Below are 16,461 nucleotides of genomic sequence, written 5' to 3' on the forward strand. Positions count from 1 at the left end.
TAGTTCTGGAGACATCCGCGTGTCAGTCGGACAACGAAATAGCGCGCGCCAGAAAAGCTAGTGGCGAGTCGACTTGTAGCATTGCATGTCCAGTTTGCAGCAGCACCGATCGACCACCCAACACCACGCGTCTGTTTTACAACTGGTTAGTCTTATAGGTAGAGTGTATGCAGTAGCGTCACCCATCCTTCTAGCGTCCGCGCTACTGACTTTTTTATGTAGCAAATATATATTTTGATCGTTGGAAAATATCAATTAAAAATATATTACAGTTATGTAAGCTTTTTCACACAAAAATAAAACAGGCCAGCCAAACACTTATATCACATGAAGAAAACACTTTACAGCACGGACTATAATTGCATCAGACACTATGTTGGCCTTGATTGCATTGTGAACTTTTCATTTGCGGGAGTAATGGACAACAGAATGGTCAGTGCTAATCTATGTAGAGCTCGCTTCTTCAGACGGTTAATGCATGCAGCATGTAGAGTCATGCGGTCAACTCAGTAAAGGAAAATGGCTGACGCCCATGGCAGTGAAGTGCAGATGAGAGAAAGTAACAGCAGTAGCGGTGTAGGCGCATGCGGGTGCAGGAGTTAAACAGTAGGCAGTAGCAACAGATTCTCTCGAAAGGAAAAAACATAGCAGCAACGGTCTCACATGGGCACGCAGTCGTGGGACACAATGAACGAGCGTGGAATCAGCCGGAATCACAGACACGTGGCAGCTTGCGGAGGCGGCTTACGCCTGGCTGAAATCAGCCGGATGATTAGAAACGTTTTCCATTTTATTATCCTCCTGTGGATCAAGCCAAGCTCCTAACGTAACTGAGAATTCCTCCAACACTGCAGCCTTGGAAAGCAGAAAGTTTGCAAGCATCTTTTCGAGAGGCAGTCCTCTGTAGTTGCAATTTTGATTCTTCTCAGACTGCGATCCAAGCATCTGACGTCCATATGCCACAGACTGAGGGGTATCAAGGTACTATCCCTGACGCCATTGTTGATGGCATTGTCCTTGGGCTCCATATCTAGTTCGCCATCTGGCTCAGTCTCTGGTTCACCATCTGCCTCGTTATCTGGCTCGATCTCTGATTCACCACCTGACTCGGTCTCTGTTTCAGCATCTTGATCGGTATATGTTTCGTCATCTATATTGGCATCTGTTTTGCCATCCGGATAGGTACCATATTCGCCATCTGAATCGGTGTCTGACAGATCAGTCTCTGATTCATCATCAGACAAATCGTATGCCATCTTATCATATGGACCCAGAAGGAACAGCGACAGCACTTGCAGGTTCTTGGCGTTGAGAAGCAAGGCGGTGACCGACCGGACAGCATGATCAGTGGGCAATCTGCCCTGGAGGCTCAGCTCGGTGAGGTTGTTTAGTCCACGCAAGACTCTTGTGAGCAGGCTGCTGTAGTAGGCCATGGATGGGTGCAAGGAAAGTTCAATATATCTCAGGCGTCTGCACCCGCTGATGAGCGTCATGACCGGAGCAACTTCCGACGGTCCTTTGCTGGAGAGGTCTTCGCAGATTCCAATCCTTACCGCCATGACTGCCAAGAAGTTTGGGACCGTGATAAATGACGACCCGCGAGGAGGGAGGCCGCCTCTGTAGTGCAGCGAGTTCAGGCAGGTGGTGTGCAGCTCGACGCCCGTGGCATTGTGGCAGCAGATCATGGCGAAGCTGCGCAAGTCAGGGCTGGCCACCGTGATCTCCTTGATGTTCGGGCACTCCTCCAGCGTCAGGCTGGCAAGGCGCAGGCAGCTCGAGAGCAGCCGCTGCAGCATCCCGCCTCCGTCCACGATCCTCCCGAGGGAGAGCGTCTCCAGCGACGCCATGTCGACGCTCCCCGGCAGGTCGAGTGTCCAGCTCGTCAGGCGCAGGCGGCGGCGTGCGGCAGCGGAAGATCATACGCTGGGTCTTGGCGTACACCTTACTGTCGCTTCGCTCGAATTCGCGTAACGGGCAGAGCGGCTGCGTGCGGGGTTCCCAGTAACTACTCTTGTACCTGAGCTTGACGTCGAGGTCCTCCACGCCGGAGGTGACGGCGGAGGCGATCCACTGGTCGAGCTGGTCGCGCGGGGGGTTTAGGACGCCGCTGAGACGGAGGGCGCGGATCGGCGTCTCCGCTCCCTTGCTGAGGATCGCGCACGCCACCTTTTGGTCGAAGCAGATCTTGAGTCTCTCGTAGTCCCGGTCGCCCGTCTTGGTGTCGACGAGGTCGATGACGGGGACGGCCTCGTGGACGTCGCGCCACCGGCGGGAGAGCGCGCTCGTGCGCACGGCCTCGTCGGACCGGAGGTGGCAGAGGACGCGCTGCAGCACCTTGTCGGGGAGAGCGCTCAGCCTGTCTTGCCCCTCGCTGTGCGACGGCGCCATCGTCGCCGTCGAGATTCGATCAAGAAGATCAGAAGCGGCCCGTGCGCTTTTATGTCGCGCTTCCGACTTCCGATCCCTCCTCGACCTCTTAACCGAGTTGTAATCTACTCCGTCGCTGGAGATCATAGTCGGTCACAAGACTAGGGTCCACGCACCTAAACCCTGGAGAAACCGTCGTTATATATAGTTGGACTGCATGCCACCCCAGATCGACGGCTAGATTGCCGGATCGGATCCAAACAACCCTGCGGCAGGATCGGATCCAAACAACCCTGCGGCAAGATCGATATGGCTTCGTCAACGCCGCCGGCGCCGGGGAGCAGGGATCGCCTGAGCGACCTCCCGGACTTCCTGCTGGGCCACGTCCTCTCCTTCCTCCCGAACAAGGAGGCCGGCCGCGCCGCCGGGCTGTCCCGGCGGTGGCGCGACATCTTCTGCAACGTGCACACCATCTCGTTCGCTGAGAGTCAGGGCGAGAGGGCCGACGACTGGAGCTCCGACTGCTACGAGGCCGAGGAGAAGAAGAGCGGCAGCGCGGTGCTCCTTGACGACGTCTGCTCCGCGCTCCTCTGCCGCCGCCGGACCGCCGGGCAGCACGTGCCGCTGCGCAGCCTCCGCTTCGCCTTCGACAGCTGCCACCACTGGGACTTCGTCCACGTCGACCAGTGGCTCTCCTACGTGCTGCGGCATAGCAACCAGGAGCTCCACCTCGACCTGGGCTTCCAGATCGGCGATATCTGTCGCCGCAAAGATAACGAGGGCAACCACGACCATGACGGCCGTGAGGAAGGGGTGGTGGACAGCGGCACCGACAACTCCGACCAGGAGGACGAGTGTGACAAGATGAGTAGGCTGTGGACATATGTGCTCCCAAGAAGGCTCTTCACCTGCACGGTCATACGGACGCTATGTGTCGCCTCTTGCCGGCTGAAACTGCCGGCGGCCGTCAACCTGCCGCTCCTCGAGACTTTGAGCATCACGGCTCCCCACTACGACAGCGGGAGAAGCATCCAGCGGCTGATCTCCAGCTGCCCCCGCCTCATCGACCTGACGCTGGAAGCTATCTACCGCCTCAAGAGAGTATCCGTCCTCGACAAACGCCTCCGCAGATTCGCCCTTCGCTGCTGTCACAACTTGAAGTCTGTTGACATCGACGCGTCGGAGCTGAGGTCGCTGGACTACTGTGGCACGGTGCCCGCAGAGTCGCTCTTGTCCTTGCACGGCTTGCGGGGAGTCCCTTCGTGCACGGTCGACTTCTGCATAGCGCTCTCTCAGGAGGCGGAGTTTACCAGGTTCAGAGGGTTTATGGAGAAAATATCTGATGCCAAGTACCTGCATTTGCACAACCGAAGCCTAGAGAGCATGTTCTTCTTGGGGTTCCCCTCGTTCTCTAGCCTGACGCGGCTCGTGCTGCAAGGGCCCCTTGATAGTTGCGGCATTGTCGTCTCAGTGGGTAGAATCCTGGAGCAGACCCCAAACCTGGAGATTCTGTCGCTGTGCATGGAAGAGCGCGTTAAGGACACCCAAGATCAATATGGCACCATGGGCGAGGAGTATGAGGATGATGTTGTGGAGAAGGAGAAGGATGGAGAGAGCGATGATTTGTTTGTAGCTCCCGACGAGTTCACGGTTCCTGATGAGGCAAGCTTCTCAATGCCGTGTCTGCGGCACCGAGTGAATGAGATCAACATGGTGCACTACGTGGGCGACGAAACACAAAGGATGATGGCCAGGCTGTTGTTCCGCAACGCGCTTGTGCTTGAGAGGATGTGCGTCGTCCTCGTGAAGGGGACGTTCGAGTTGCAGTCTAAGCTCAAGAATGAGATTGATAGCTGGGTAGTGGCCGATGTAGAAAAGATTTTCCTGTAGTGATCTTACGTCACGTAATCTCAAAATAATCTTGCCGTGACATGATTAGTTTCGTGCCATGTTATGTTTTGCCAAAAAAATTGTACTCCCTCCGTCCCAAAATTCTTGTCTTAGATTTGTCTAGATACGGATGTACCTAATACGAAAACGTGACTTGATACATCCGTATTTAGACAAATCTAAGACAAGAATTTTTGAACGGAGGGAGTAGCTTCTACACGCATAGAAGCAATACGCAAAGGAGATGTAAAGAACAGAAGCAATACAAAGGTCATTGTTTATATAGATTATAAATGAGTTGGTCTTCTGCTCGAAACTGTAAGCTGTTTTACAGTTTGGCCAGTCAAATGTTTGTAAGTTTGACAATCACTATGGAAGCATTTTACCAACATTAATTTATTACATGAAATTGGTATTACTGACTCTATTACAAAATATTTGTGCGATAGTAAAAATATAAATGACTCCCAACACATTGGTATTACTGACTCCGTACATATGTAAATATTTATTTCACAATGGAAAATTGAATCATTGAAGTTTGCAATTGATTTATTTCAATTAAGTTTTCATGACTTAAAGAGAGATGGCTCAACTGATATTGTATTAATTATTAAAATGGTAAAATGATGGGTGCAGTTGCAATACATGAAGAAGTTGATCAACACTCGTAAAAATGTAACCAAAATTGTGTTCATATTTGTTTTTTGTCAAATGAAACAGCTTCCTCGGTCATCATCACAAAATTTACATATGTACGTACAATGGAAGACATGACACACATACATCCTTGATAGATGAACATGATATTGGCTCATCAGGGTACGATTGTAGGGCATGAGAACCTAAAGTTGTACATCTCCAATTACTATAAGAAACTTTTTAGGGCCCCCGAAGATAATTTTGTGTCGCTTGATGAGCTCGTAGTTGGGGACATACCTCAGCTCAACACAGACGAAAATGAGATTTTGTCTGCCGCGTTTACTGAGAAAGAGGTGTTTGACGCGGTAACACAAATGAAACAGAATAAGTCTCCTAGACCTAATGGATTTCAAGCAGAGTTTTACAAGAAATGTTGGCATATCATTAAGGGAGATCTTATGTCTATGTTCCATGACTTGTTCAACGGACATCTACAACCTTTTCACCCAAACTTTGGAACAATAACGTTGTTGCCAAAGAAGGAGGAGGATGTGCGCATTGGCAGTTCAGGCCGATACGTCTACTCAATGTGAGTTTCAAAATCTTCACCAAGGTTGGCATGAATAGGTTGACGCGGATTGCCCATTCGATGGTGCAACCAAACTCAGACTGCTTTCATGCCAGGGAGACACATCCTAGAAGGGGTTGTTGTCTTACATGAAACTCTACACGAAATCCATTCGAAGAGACTGGACGGGGTTATCTTCAAAGTGGATTTCGAGAAAGCATATAATAAGGTCAAATGGCCCTTCCTCCAATAGGCCTTACTCATGAAGGGGTTCGACGAGGCCTATACGAAACAAGTGGACTCCTTCATTCAAAAAGGTGGTGTTGGTGAATGATACGCTTCCAACGTATCTATAATTTTTAATTGTTTCATGTTGTTATATTATCAATCTTGGATGTTTTATATTCATTTACTAGCAATTTTATATCGTTTTTTGGGACTACCCTATTGACATAGTGCCCAGTGACAATTGCTGTTTTCTGCTTGTTTTTTACTTTGCAGAATATCAATACCAAACGAAGTCCAAATGCCACGAATCTTTTTGAAGATTTTTTTTGGATAGGGAGCCAAAGAAGTGCACGGGAGGAGGCCCGTGGGGCCCACTAGCACCAGGGCGCGCCAGAAGGCCCAGGCGCGCCCTGGTGGGTAGTGGGCACAAGAACAACACTATAGAGCTGCTATTGTAGCCGCTACAAAGCTTCGGTTTCAAAGTAGAGAAGATATGCCAGGAATATGTACTAGAACTAGAAAGTAGCCACTTTCCGTACAATATTATACCCAAAATACTCTGGTAGGAATATCATCAGTTTCCTTTGTAAATGTATACATTATAGCATAGCACAAATAAATATGCAATTTCATATCAAAGCGGAAGATCACTTAAAACTATATTAGTCCAGAGTAGATGCATTTAAAACTATATCCAAGCTACCTTTCAACTTTTTATAGAAAGATCGATGATTTTAGAAATAACGTTTTAAAAAAACTGTGTTTTTTAAATGTTTTCTTATTTTCTTATTACCTTTATTCCTTTAATCAATTTTTGAATTAATGAGACTGGCGATGTGGGGCTAAAGTTTCTAGGTTTTTTTTTAAGAAACTGCCTTTTTTAAGGGGTAAACAAAGTTTTATTGATCAAAATTCACACAGTGGAATACATCTCGTGGGTTTGGCCTAGCCACTTTAGAGAAACTGCTAAAGTTTCCAGGTACAGCTTACCCCACTAGTAGCAGGCCGGCGCCTGGCTGGATATATACCGAAAAAGGGTTTTTCCCCAACCAACATTGAGTACAGATAACGCTGTGGCGAGCAGCACAACACACCAAGAAAAAGAAGAAGAAACAAATGCCAACCACGGCAGCTAGGCAAAGCGCTGATGACCCGCCACTGCGGCGCCCACCGGAGACAAATCACCACAGACCGAGGCTCCGATCCGCCGCGTACCAAGCAGCACCTCCAAGAAGGGATGCGACGCCGACGACGCTGCTGTCCGGACGAGTCCTCAGGTTTCCCCGGGCACGCGGAGGGAGGTGGGGGGGGGATACCACCGGCACCCTCCAGGAAGGAATGGTGGCACCCGCAGGTGTCACCGCGCCGGGGCCGAAGCCGGCAGGGATTTCTCCCGCATTCCAACCCCAACCGCCCAACCGGACGGAACCGACCCGCCAAACCGTCGCCCATCACCATGCGCCAACGCAGTAGCGCCGCCACCCACGCCGCCTCACTACGAACACTACCACGAGGCCAAGAGGACCGGAGAGAAGCTCACCACGACGGGAGCAGCAACACCGACGCCGAGCGGGAGGGAACCACCTCCACCGCCGTCGTGCGGGAGGCCCGTGCCTCCGGCACCGTCGCGGTAGCCGTTCGGACGCGGCAGCGGGGCATGCCGGGCCACCCCTAGCCCAGCCAGGCCCGAAGCGGGCCCGTTAAGCCCCGCTGGCCGCGATGCAGCAGGCCGGCGTCGTCGTCGCCGGCACCCAGCCGCTCGTCGCATCTCCCCCGCCTCCCAGAAGCCACGCCGGAGACCATCCCCGCCGCCGGCCCGCCCAGGCCCAGATGAGGCCCGAAGGGCCCAGATCTGGGCCGAGCGGGCGACGCCAGATCCCGCCGCCGCGCCGCCCCGCCTCCCAGCTGCTTGCTTGCATGCGCCACGGAACCCCGCCGCCACGCCAGACCGCCGCCGCCTAAATGCACCCCCCGGAGCAGCTCCACCCACGCTGGAGAGCGACCGGGAGGGGAAGGGCCAGGAGGCCGCCGCCACCAGTAGCCCCGGGGCCAAGCCGGCCGCGGGCGCCGACGACGGCAGCGGGAAGGGAGGTGGGAGGGAGGGCCTGGAGGGAGGAGGCCTGACGCGCGGCCGGTCGCCCGCGGGAGGGCGACGCGGTTGCGAGAGGAGGGTCCGAAGCTTGACCTTCTCTGGTGGTTGTTTACCAGCAAAGGACGAGTCCACTTTACTCAATCTCACTTACTTTGTGGCTGGATATATATGGACCAAGCCCACAGAAAATACTACCCAGTAACGGCCCAGGTTATACGTCAAGTTCGGCCCGGTACCCATCGCGCTCCCGTGAACGAGACGGACACGGACCTCGTCTCTCTTCTGCTTCTACCGGGGAAACGCGACGGCCGCCGAGATCCGCGCCGCGAAGCCTCGCCGCCGCGTTCGACGAAGGAGCCAGTGCACGCAAGCATAGCGTGATTCGGGGATGTTTGGGATGCGGGCCAGCGGCGCGGCAACGCTGCGGGTGGTGGGGCGGACGCGCACCTCCACGACGACCCGGACGATGCCGCCGTCCCGGCGCTCCTCGACTCCCGCTTCGACGGCGACAAGTTCGACGCGCCTAAGCACCTTCTCGCCCTCATCTCTCCACGCAGGTACGGCTAGCGTTCCCCTCTTCTCCTCTCCTCTCCTCTCGTCTCATCTGAGTATCTGACGCGGCGGATTCCGTCTTAGGTCTTGATTGTAGCCGCGAGTAATCCTAGCTGAACAGACATGAAGAGTTTGCATTCAGGCAAACTATTTTGTGAGGAAGTCTGAAACCTACACAATGCTTCTCCAGTGAAAAACTTCCGTCTGCGACCAGCATAGTGCACGGAGTGAAAAATCCACAAAATTAAATCATGTCTGTGGGTAATCCTAGTCCTATTCCTTCCTGAACAGACTTGATGTTTTGCACTCGGAGGTTACAAATTAGAATGTGATGGTGCAATTTTGTTGTCTGAAAAAGTCTAAACCACATGCATTGTTTCTCTAGCGAATAAACTATGCCTGTCGCCAGTATAGTACAGAGAGTAAGCGTCGAGCTTTGTTTTTTGTGTGTGTGTGTTTGTCTGTGCACGGGAGGCTGGTGTTGTCCGTGGCTATGGCTAACTACTAAGTATTCATTAAGGTGATATGGTAAAGATAGCTTACATGACAAAATCTAAGCAGTGCACCGTGCTTGCATGTTGTGTCCAATAATATAGTAGGTTAGCATTATGTCGTTTATCTACCACTGATATAAAATCTCTTTTGCTGAAGATAGTCACACCATGCAATCCTGGACACTTACATCAAAACTCAGCCATTCATGTCAACAGAAAGAGAGAAACGTGATGTCTTGCCCCAAAATAGTAGTATTATATGAAGAGAAGTATAAGTGCATAACTGACAATGCACAATGGTTTGCTAACTACTATGATGAGTTGTTTGGAGCGCTGCATCATCTCCTGAACATTACAATTTTGTTAATTCAGTATTGTACAGAAGGCAAGAGCTTCAGAGATGTGGTCAACAGATCACCCCCGTGCGTTCCCCTGTCTGACAGGTCGCTGTGGACCCCTGTGACGATGCCAATTTTCGGGGACACAAACATCAGGAAGGACGACATGAGGCTGCTTATCTTCTCAGGAACGGCCAATCCTTCGCCCACCCAGGTCGGTTCGATCTTCCTTGAAAGGGAATACATCAAGCAGCAAGCTACTTGCTATAAATCCTTCCATGTCAAACTGAATGATTTGTCACTCAATGCCACTCTAAGCTGTATTTGTTTTTCTCTTCGTGTCTTGTGACAGGAAATAGCAAGCTACATCGGTCTAGAACTTGGGGAGATAAACATAAAAGTTTGCTGATGGCGAAATATATGTTCAGTTGCAAGAAAGTGCAAGGGGATGCCGTGTGTTCCTTGTGCAGCCATCATGTCCTCCAGCCTCATGGAGCTACTCATCACGATTGATGCGTGTAGAAGAGCATCTGCTAAGAATATTACTGCAGTTATCCCTTATTTCGGTTATGCCAGGGCTGACAGGAAGGTAATATTTTTAAAATATGATTTCTTATTTTAATGACAAAACGTAAGCCTACACCATAGACTTGTTAGTTGGCACAGCACACCTGTGCTTTTACAATTGCTGTATAACCAAACTTTCTGAGGTCAAATAAAATCACCCCCATATGTGAATGTTTTTTAATATTCATATAAATGTGGAGAATTGAAAGTCAATGCTGAATAGTGCAGCATATTCTATTACCATGAGGAGCATGTTGTTCTCAGGATAATACATGATCAGAAGAAACTTAGTCTTACTCTAGATTTCTGGCATGTCATCCTAATATTTACGGAAAAAATCATCACCAAATCTAACATAAGCTCTTTTTTTTTTACTTCGCTGCTTTTTCAGTCTCAAGGTCGTGAATCTATGGCTGCAAAACTTTGTAGCTAATATGATTACGGAAGGTGGTGCAAACCGTGTCCTTGTTTGTGATCTTCATTCAAGTTAGGCCACGGGATATTTTGACATCCCAGTAGATCATGTTTATGGCCAGGTACTCACTGATACACGTTGCTTCAGTTGATCAAGTACTTCAAAACTGGCATGTGATATCTATCATTCATAACCGTTTCTGTCTTTGCCACATTGATCTGTCAAGCCGGTGATTCTTGATTACCTCGCCAGCAAAACAATTTGTTCAAATGACTTGGTGGTGGTGTCGCCTGATGTTGGAGGCATTGCCAGAGCACGCGCTTTTGCCAAAAAGCAGATGCACCTCTAACAATTGTAGACAAAAGAAGGCATGGACACAACGTTGCCGAGGCAAGTAGTATTATAGCTGGATGAATGGGCGCGAGTGGAAGAACGGCTTAACCTGTTTTACATTCTTGTCCACAGTGGGTATATGAGCAGCTAACTAGGATGCATAGTAAGAAAATACTCATTGAGGCTCTTTTGTAGTTGTTTACGGTTTATCCACTGCTAGTCAATCTGCTGGAAATGTATATTGCATACGGAGATGTGCTGTTTCACATGGTGCATGCTAGTTTTTTTCCATGCTTTTCTGTTATCAGTTCTGTCAGATTAAACAAGCACAACTTGTCATGTGCATTTATTGCAGGTAATGAATCTGATTGGAGATGTTAAGAGGGAAAATGTTTGTTATGATGGATGATATGATTGATACAGCAGGTAAGTTATCCCATTTAAGTTGTAGGAAACATAATTCTAAGATTGACCATCTCATAGAGGGGCAGCTGGGCCATGATTTAATACAACTAGATGACCCGTTGCGCCAATGGCGCAAAGGCTGAGTGTAAGCCATGTATTGAAAGAGTGTGCATTAAAATATATAAATTGAAAATAAAACATATGGAACAAGTCGCAAAATTAGGAGTGATAGCAGGGTGTATTCTTCTATAGCTCTTTCCCCCCACTCCCTCCTATTTATAAAGCATAAGTAAACATCAGACTGGACCATCCCAGATTGAGCATATCACAAGCACACATATCTTCATTAGACATGGAAGTGCCATTTTTAGTACACGGCCAGCAAGACAGAGTATTAAAGATTAATATGATCAGCACTCATCAGGCATTGCTATTTAAAATGATAAGCCATACTATCTTGATGGTACATAACAAAAAAGCTCTAGCATTTCCCGCCAGTTATACTACTTCTTGCTCATCAAGATTTTTGTTCTGGGAGAGATCACACCAAGCAAACACGATTCAGTTGAGCACAGACACGTAAAGATTCATGATCAAGAACATAGTTTAATTTATCTTGCATAGAAATTCACTCAATTGTCAGAAAGGGGAGACATTGATAAAAGCTTCTTCTATCTGTCTGTAGTCCTGATGTTTCTGTTTGTCAGAGCATCATGCATCTACAAATACAAGGAAAAAAATATAGTTTACATTACAAGGAAAGAAATAAGAGAACTATGTTCTCTAATCCTGATCATGTATGTATTGAACAATTAAGAATGCAATTCAAGTGCGTTTGCTAAATCGTAGATGACAAAGTAAAAACTTGTAGTACATGTGTTTTCTGATCCACCCACAAGAATCTGGGCCTTCATCCAGGATCAGATGGCTCAGACATGTTTTTCTATTTTTGCAACTGTGACCCTTCTTCTATTGTAGTCGCTCCCGTCCGAGAGAAATAAAAAGGAACAAAGTCCCCCCCCCCCCCCCCCCCCCCCCAAAAAAAATAAAAAAAATCCTCAAACAACTAATAAATAAAAAGGAGCAAGTTGCCACACCAAGCAATTAGTGTGGATATGTTGTTAGGAGACACTTGGTGCTGCTAGAACTTAAACAAGTGATCCACTAACGTAGTAGTACACTATTTTTAAGGAACACGGCATATAATTTGTGAGAGAATTTACCCTAACATCTTAAAACTTCAAGGTTTTAACAAAAAGAAAAACATATGGTCTAGGAATAAATAGACTAAAGGAGTATAGGAGAGGAGTGAAGCGATCATATCAATTTAACTGCTTCAGAATCACCGGTATAAGAAAACATGGATGCCCATTACTACATACTGACTCGGACAGCTCCTTGCCTTTTCTTATCCGATCGACAACATCTATATTTTGATCTGCAACATCATATACAGGGCGCGGGCAGAAGCACAAAAAAAAGGAGATATGCTTCTTCTTTTGATCTTCTCTACCACTTTCAAGCCCTCAGTAAAAAGAGGGCGCAATCTTGCAGACCCGGCTAGGATATTTTACGGTAGTAAAGCAGAATTGCAAGGATCCACTTAAATAATAATAATAATAATTATTATTATTATTATTATTATTATTATTATTATTATTATTATTATTCACAGATAGTTTTTGTATAACCCTATTTCACTGACAGGCTTTACGTGATAATATATGCCAAACTAATTGCAAACACTAATTGATCACCCGGTGCGGAGTAAAAAACTTATAGCAAGCAAGTGATCACACATACAAACATTCCCAGGAAAAATGCGTAAACCCACAACTCAAAAAACTACTAATAAGACCATATATGACTTCGCAGCTAATTAGGCATTTATAAAACAGAACAGTGTAGGTAATCTCCTCACGGAACCATGTATGCCTATGCAACCTAAAAAGTATCTATAGCAAACAGCGATTGAAAACATCTGTGTAGAACAGATCAGAAAAGTCATTTTCGTCTTTGTAGTCCGCATTGGAATCTATAAAAAGACTTATATATAGGAACAGTCATTGTCAAACAATCAGTCCAGAGAGATCATCGATACTGAAGCAGGAGCAAGAGACATTAGATAGAACAGAAATATACATTCCTCACCTTAATGGCAAAGGCCGAACCCATGAAGAAAGCACTACAACCTTGATGCAGAGCATGGATATCGCTCCCTTGTTGGAAACCATCGAACCTGAGAAGCACCTGCCAGGCTAAACTTGCTCCTCCTGTTCCCCTAGCCACCTCCACAAATTTGTCTTTGTTAGGAACAAGTTTCATAGCCACCTGCAATGTCCCCACATATGGGTAATTCATCAAAGAAGCTTTCAAAAAAATAACCAAATAAAAACACAAATGAAAGGCAAGCTTACACAAAATGTTGTCCTAGTTCCGTCAAGCAATCTAACGATAAGATAGCAAGCTTACCTGAATGGGGATGACCCGTGACCTGGATCTCAGCAAGATTTTTCAGCTAATTCTCTCGGCGCCCAGGATGGCCACAGCTAGGTGATGCTGACCTCCACTGCAACCGGCCGGTGGTCAAGCACTTCAGGGGGACTCGTGCTTGCATCAACACAAATCATATTATCAAAATGCAAGTGCAAACTTAATTGGGTTTGCAAGATGGTTAAAATTTACCTTAGTCTTCTTCAACTCTTCAATTAAAATTGTTCTTCATCTCTTCTTTCTCCGATCTGCACACATCATGTTTAGAAAATCCACATATTAGGAAACTAAAATGTGAATGAGAGAGAGATAGAGGAGCACCTGATTTTCTTTGCCCTATTTCTTCTTTCTCAGATCTGCACACGTTAAGTCAACAATCCAATTAGATATACATATACATGCAGCTATGTATATTTAGTAATCAATAATTTCCTTTCATCACATACACATGTGCTAGATAGTACATTAAACTCTGGTAATGTTGAAGTATGAACAGCAAGCGGATCTCTGCAAAAAGAAATCAAAGAAAAAAGGAGTTGGGACATTCTTATTTAAGTTCTTGGTACCTGACATCTGTGTAGATTTCAGGAGGGTACCATTCAATCCATATGTCCATCCCTGCAAAACTGTACCAAAAAAAAGCTGCAAATTAAGCAACTATATCTCATTGGCTAATCTCCAGATCTGCACCTCTCCTTGAAGAGAGGGGGAGGAGGAGCTATCATACCTGCAGATAGGCTGGTGATGGCAAGGTCGCCGGCAAGGAGACCCAGCTCTGGCCGAAGACACCGGCTCCCACGCACTGCGAGGATGTCAGTTATATCTGAAGATATTTGGATAAAGATGATGTTCATCTGCTGCAGTTTTTCCAAACGATACACATAAAGAGCCAGCAAGACAACTTATTACGTACACCATATGTAAATATTAGCAGCTAAACATATGGCATATCCTCCAGTACTTCTTAATTGAAAAACTGGAAATAAAACTTACCTCATTGGTTCATAGCCTTCTCTATCCTTGCTCCTCACAAGAGCCGTCAGTTTCACAAATAACCGAATCATCTATTGTTCTTGCTCTCTTACTCTTGTCCTCTCCCTCCAGTGCAGTGAACATCAGCTACATACATCATAGGTAAATGTTAGCAACTAAACATATGACATATCCTCCATTACTTCTTAAATGAAAACTGAAAATAAAACTTCTCATTGGCTCAGACCCTTCTCAATCCTTGCCACTCACAGGAGTTTTCAGTTTCACAAATAAACGAATATGACATCAACCAACACAGGTAGTAGCAGAACCAGCAGCACCCAACAACATCACATCTAGCAGCAGCACAAGTAGTACCCATACCCCTCAGAGAAACAACACAAGCACACAGTACATTAGTAGTAAATTGACGGAAGATCAAGGAGGAAGCAGAAGCTCACCAGCCTGACAGAGACGAGAGCGAGCGGAGGAGGGGTGTGGGCGACGCGTAACGACCTCGAGCTGCTGCTGCTCCTCTTCCTCTGTGCAGCCCTCATCTCCAGAGCCGCCGGTGCCATGGGAGGGCTCCTCCGTCGGATCCGCCCGACCCGGATCCAGGCGCAACGAGGGTCACCGGAGGAGCGGCGAGCCGAGCTCGGGACGGGCCTCCATGGCGGCCTCATGGCGGCGAGGTTCATCTGCGGGGGAGAGAGATGGGTAAGGGAGTAATGGAGGAGAGGAGAGAGGGCGGTGGTGCAGGGGCTCACCATAGCCGCGGGTGTCCACGGCGGCCACCGTCGCCGTTGCCTCCCTTTGCCCTCGAGTGGAGCGCCGCCGCCTGCGCGCACCGGCCGGCCTGCACCTGATCCAGAGGGGAGGTGGGTGTGTGGTGGAGCAGTAGAGGGTGGGTGGTGGCGACTAGGGTTGAGAGGGAGGAGACGGGAGAGAGAGAGGGGAGAGGGGAGGAGGCGATGGCGGAGGCGACGGGAAACTGGAAAAGCGAGAGGAGGGGAGATGGGGCGCTTGGGACTTATCTCTCCCCGCGCTGCTACAGTATGGCGCAAAAAAGGTGGCCACGGCCGCTAGTTGGGCGAACTAGCTCATCCTTTATATGTTCAATGATTAAACGCAGAAGCTAAATATTATATAGTTAGTTAATTTTATTTAATAAGGTGTGGATACAAGTCATATGACTTGCAATATAGTTTAAACCTGGAAACATGCTGAAGTGTTCCACATTCATGTTTGACAACTGAGAAAGTAAATTAAAACATCTTGTTGCATACCAAAAGTAGCTACCTTTTGACAATCTTTGCTTCTGGATATGAATATCCAACACTATCACAATTAAATTAGGAACTATTGCCAAAGGAGATGAGCTGCTGCATCAAGGAGCAAGAGCAGTCTATGCATGCTGTACACATGATGTTTAGGTACACTGTTTTTAATGCCATTCCAAAATTTGTCTAGGAAGTATGCTAGATTAACTACTGAACCTGCTTTGCTATGGGAAAGGCCCATCACCGAACTATATGCCTAGTTACAGACTTGTTCCATGGAGCTGAGAGTTTGATGGAACTAGAGTCTACATCAATTCGTGCAAGCAATTCAGAAAGTGCGCAGTGTGCTGGTATAGTCAAACATTGTATGTCGAATCTAAACTACAAATCTTGATGGATACAGTAACTTCAATAGAATTCAGTGGTGAAAATGACCAAATCGTTGATGCTATGCAAAATTTGGTTTAAACTCATTTGTGGCTTTAGATTCGCCTCATGGAAATGTGAACCCAAAGTGCAAACCTTCAATAGAGATTGGAATAATTATGCTGCCTTGCTGCAATTTTTGTTCATTAGAAAAGGCTGAGATGCAATCATTGAACTCGAATTTGAATCATATGTTTTATTCTGTTATTCTGTGTTAACATGTTTAGCTCTGATTTCTTACAAGTGTGTTTCACATCCCCTTTTTAGCCCACCCGCCATCGAGAGATTATCAAGTGGTTTGTTTCAAGAAGTAATCATCACAAACACTATCCCTTCGAAGAAGCATTGAAGACTTTGCTGAGCGAGGCAAGCAACCTACTTTGATCATGTTGAGCCCGT

General features: G+C 47.4%; 1 protein-coding gene, 1 long non-coding RNA gene and 1 pseudogene across 6 annotated transcripts; 1 reads left to right on the forward strand and 2 right to left on the reverse strand.

Moving 5' to 3' along the window:
- Positions 1-1,882: 1,882 nt before the first annotated feature.
- LOC141041305 (putative F-box/LRR-repeat protein At4g13960) lies at positions 1,883-2,388 on the reverse strand. Its single transcript, XM_073507444.1, has 2 exons — positions 2,010-2,388; positions 1,883-1,923 (listed from the first exon to the last, which is right to left on the reverse strand). The coding sequence occupies exons 1-2, from the start codon at positions 2,386-2,388 to the stop codon at positions 1,883-1,885; spliced, it is 420 nt and encodes a 139-aa protein (XP_073363545.1).
- A 5,782-nt stretch (positions 2,389-8,170) lies between these two features.
- LOC109750706 (ribose-phosphate pyrophosphokinase 1, chloroplastic-like) lies at positions 8,171-11,071 on the forward strand (annotated as a pseudogene).
- Positions 11,072-11,207: 136 nt separating this feature from the next.
- On the reverse strand, positions 11,208-15,437 carry LOC109750707 (uncharacterized). Of its 5 annotated transcripts, none has more exons than XR_005769199.3 (10): positions 15,124-15,437; positions 14,818-15,054; positions 14,378-14,503; positions 14,112-14,207; positions 13,951-14,010; positions 13,706-13,740; positions 13,577-13,632; positions 13,364-13,501; positions 13,043-13,222; positions 11,208-11,610 (listed from the first exon to the last, which is right to left on the reverse strand). It is a non-coding gene; the product is annotated as an uncharacterized lncRNA (long non-coding RNA). The 5 variants fall into 5 exon arrangements; XR_012203385.1 differs by having other exon boundaries at positions 14,112-14,238; XR_005769196.3 differs by having other exon boundaries at positions 14,112-14,241.
- Positions 15,438-16,461: the final 1,024 nt, after the last annotated feature.

This window comes from Aegilops tauschii, chromosome 2, assembly GCF_002575655.3.
Source record: "Aegilops tauschii subsp. strangulata cultivar AL8/78 chromosome 2, Aet v6.0, whole genome shotgun sequence".
NCBI lineage: Eukaryota > Viridiplantae > Streptophyta > Magnoliopsida > Poales > Poaceae > Aegilops > Aegilops tauschii.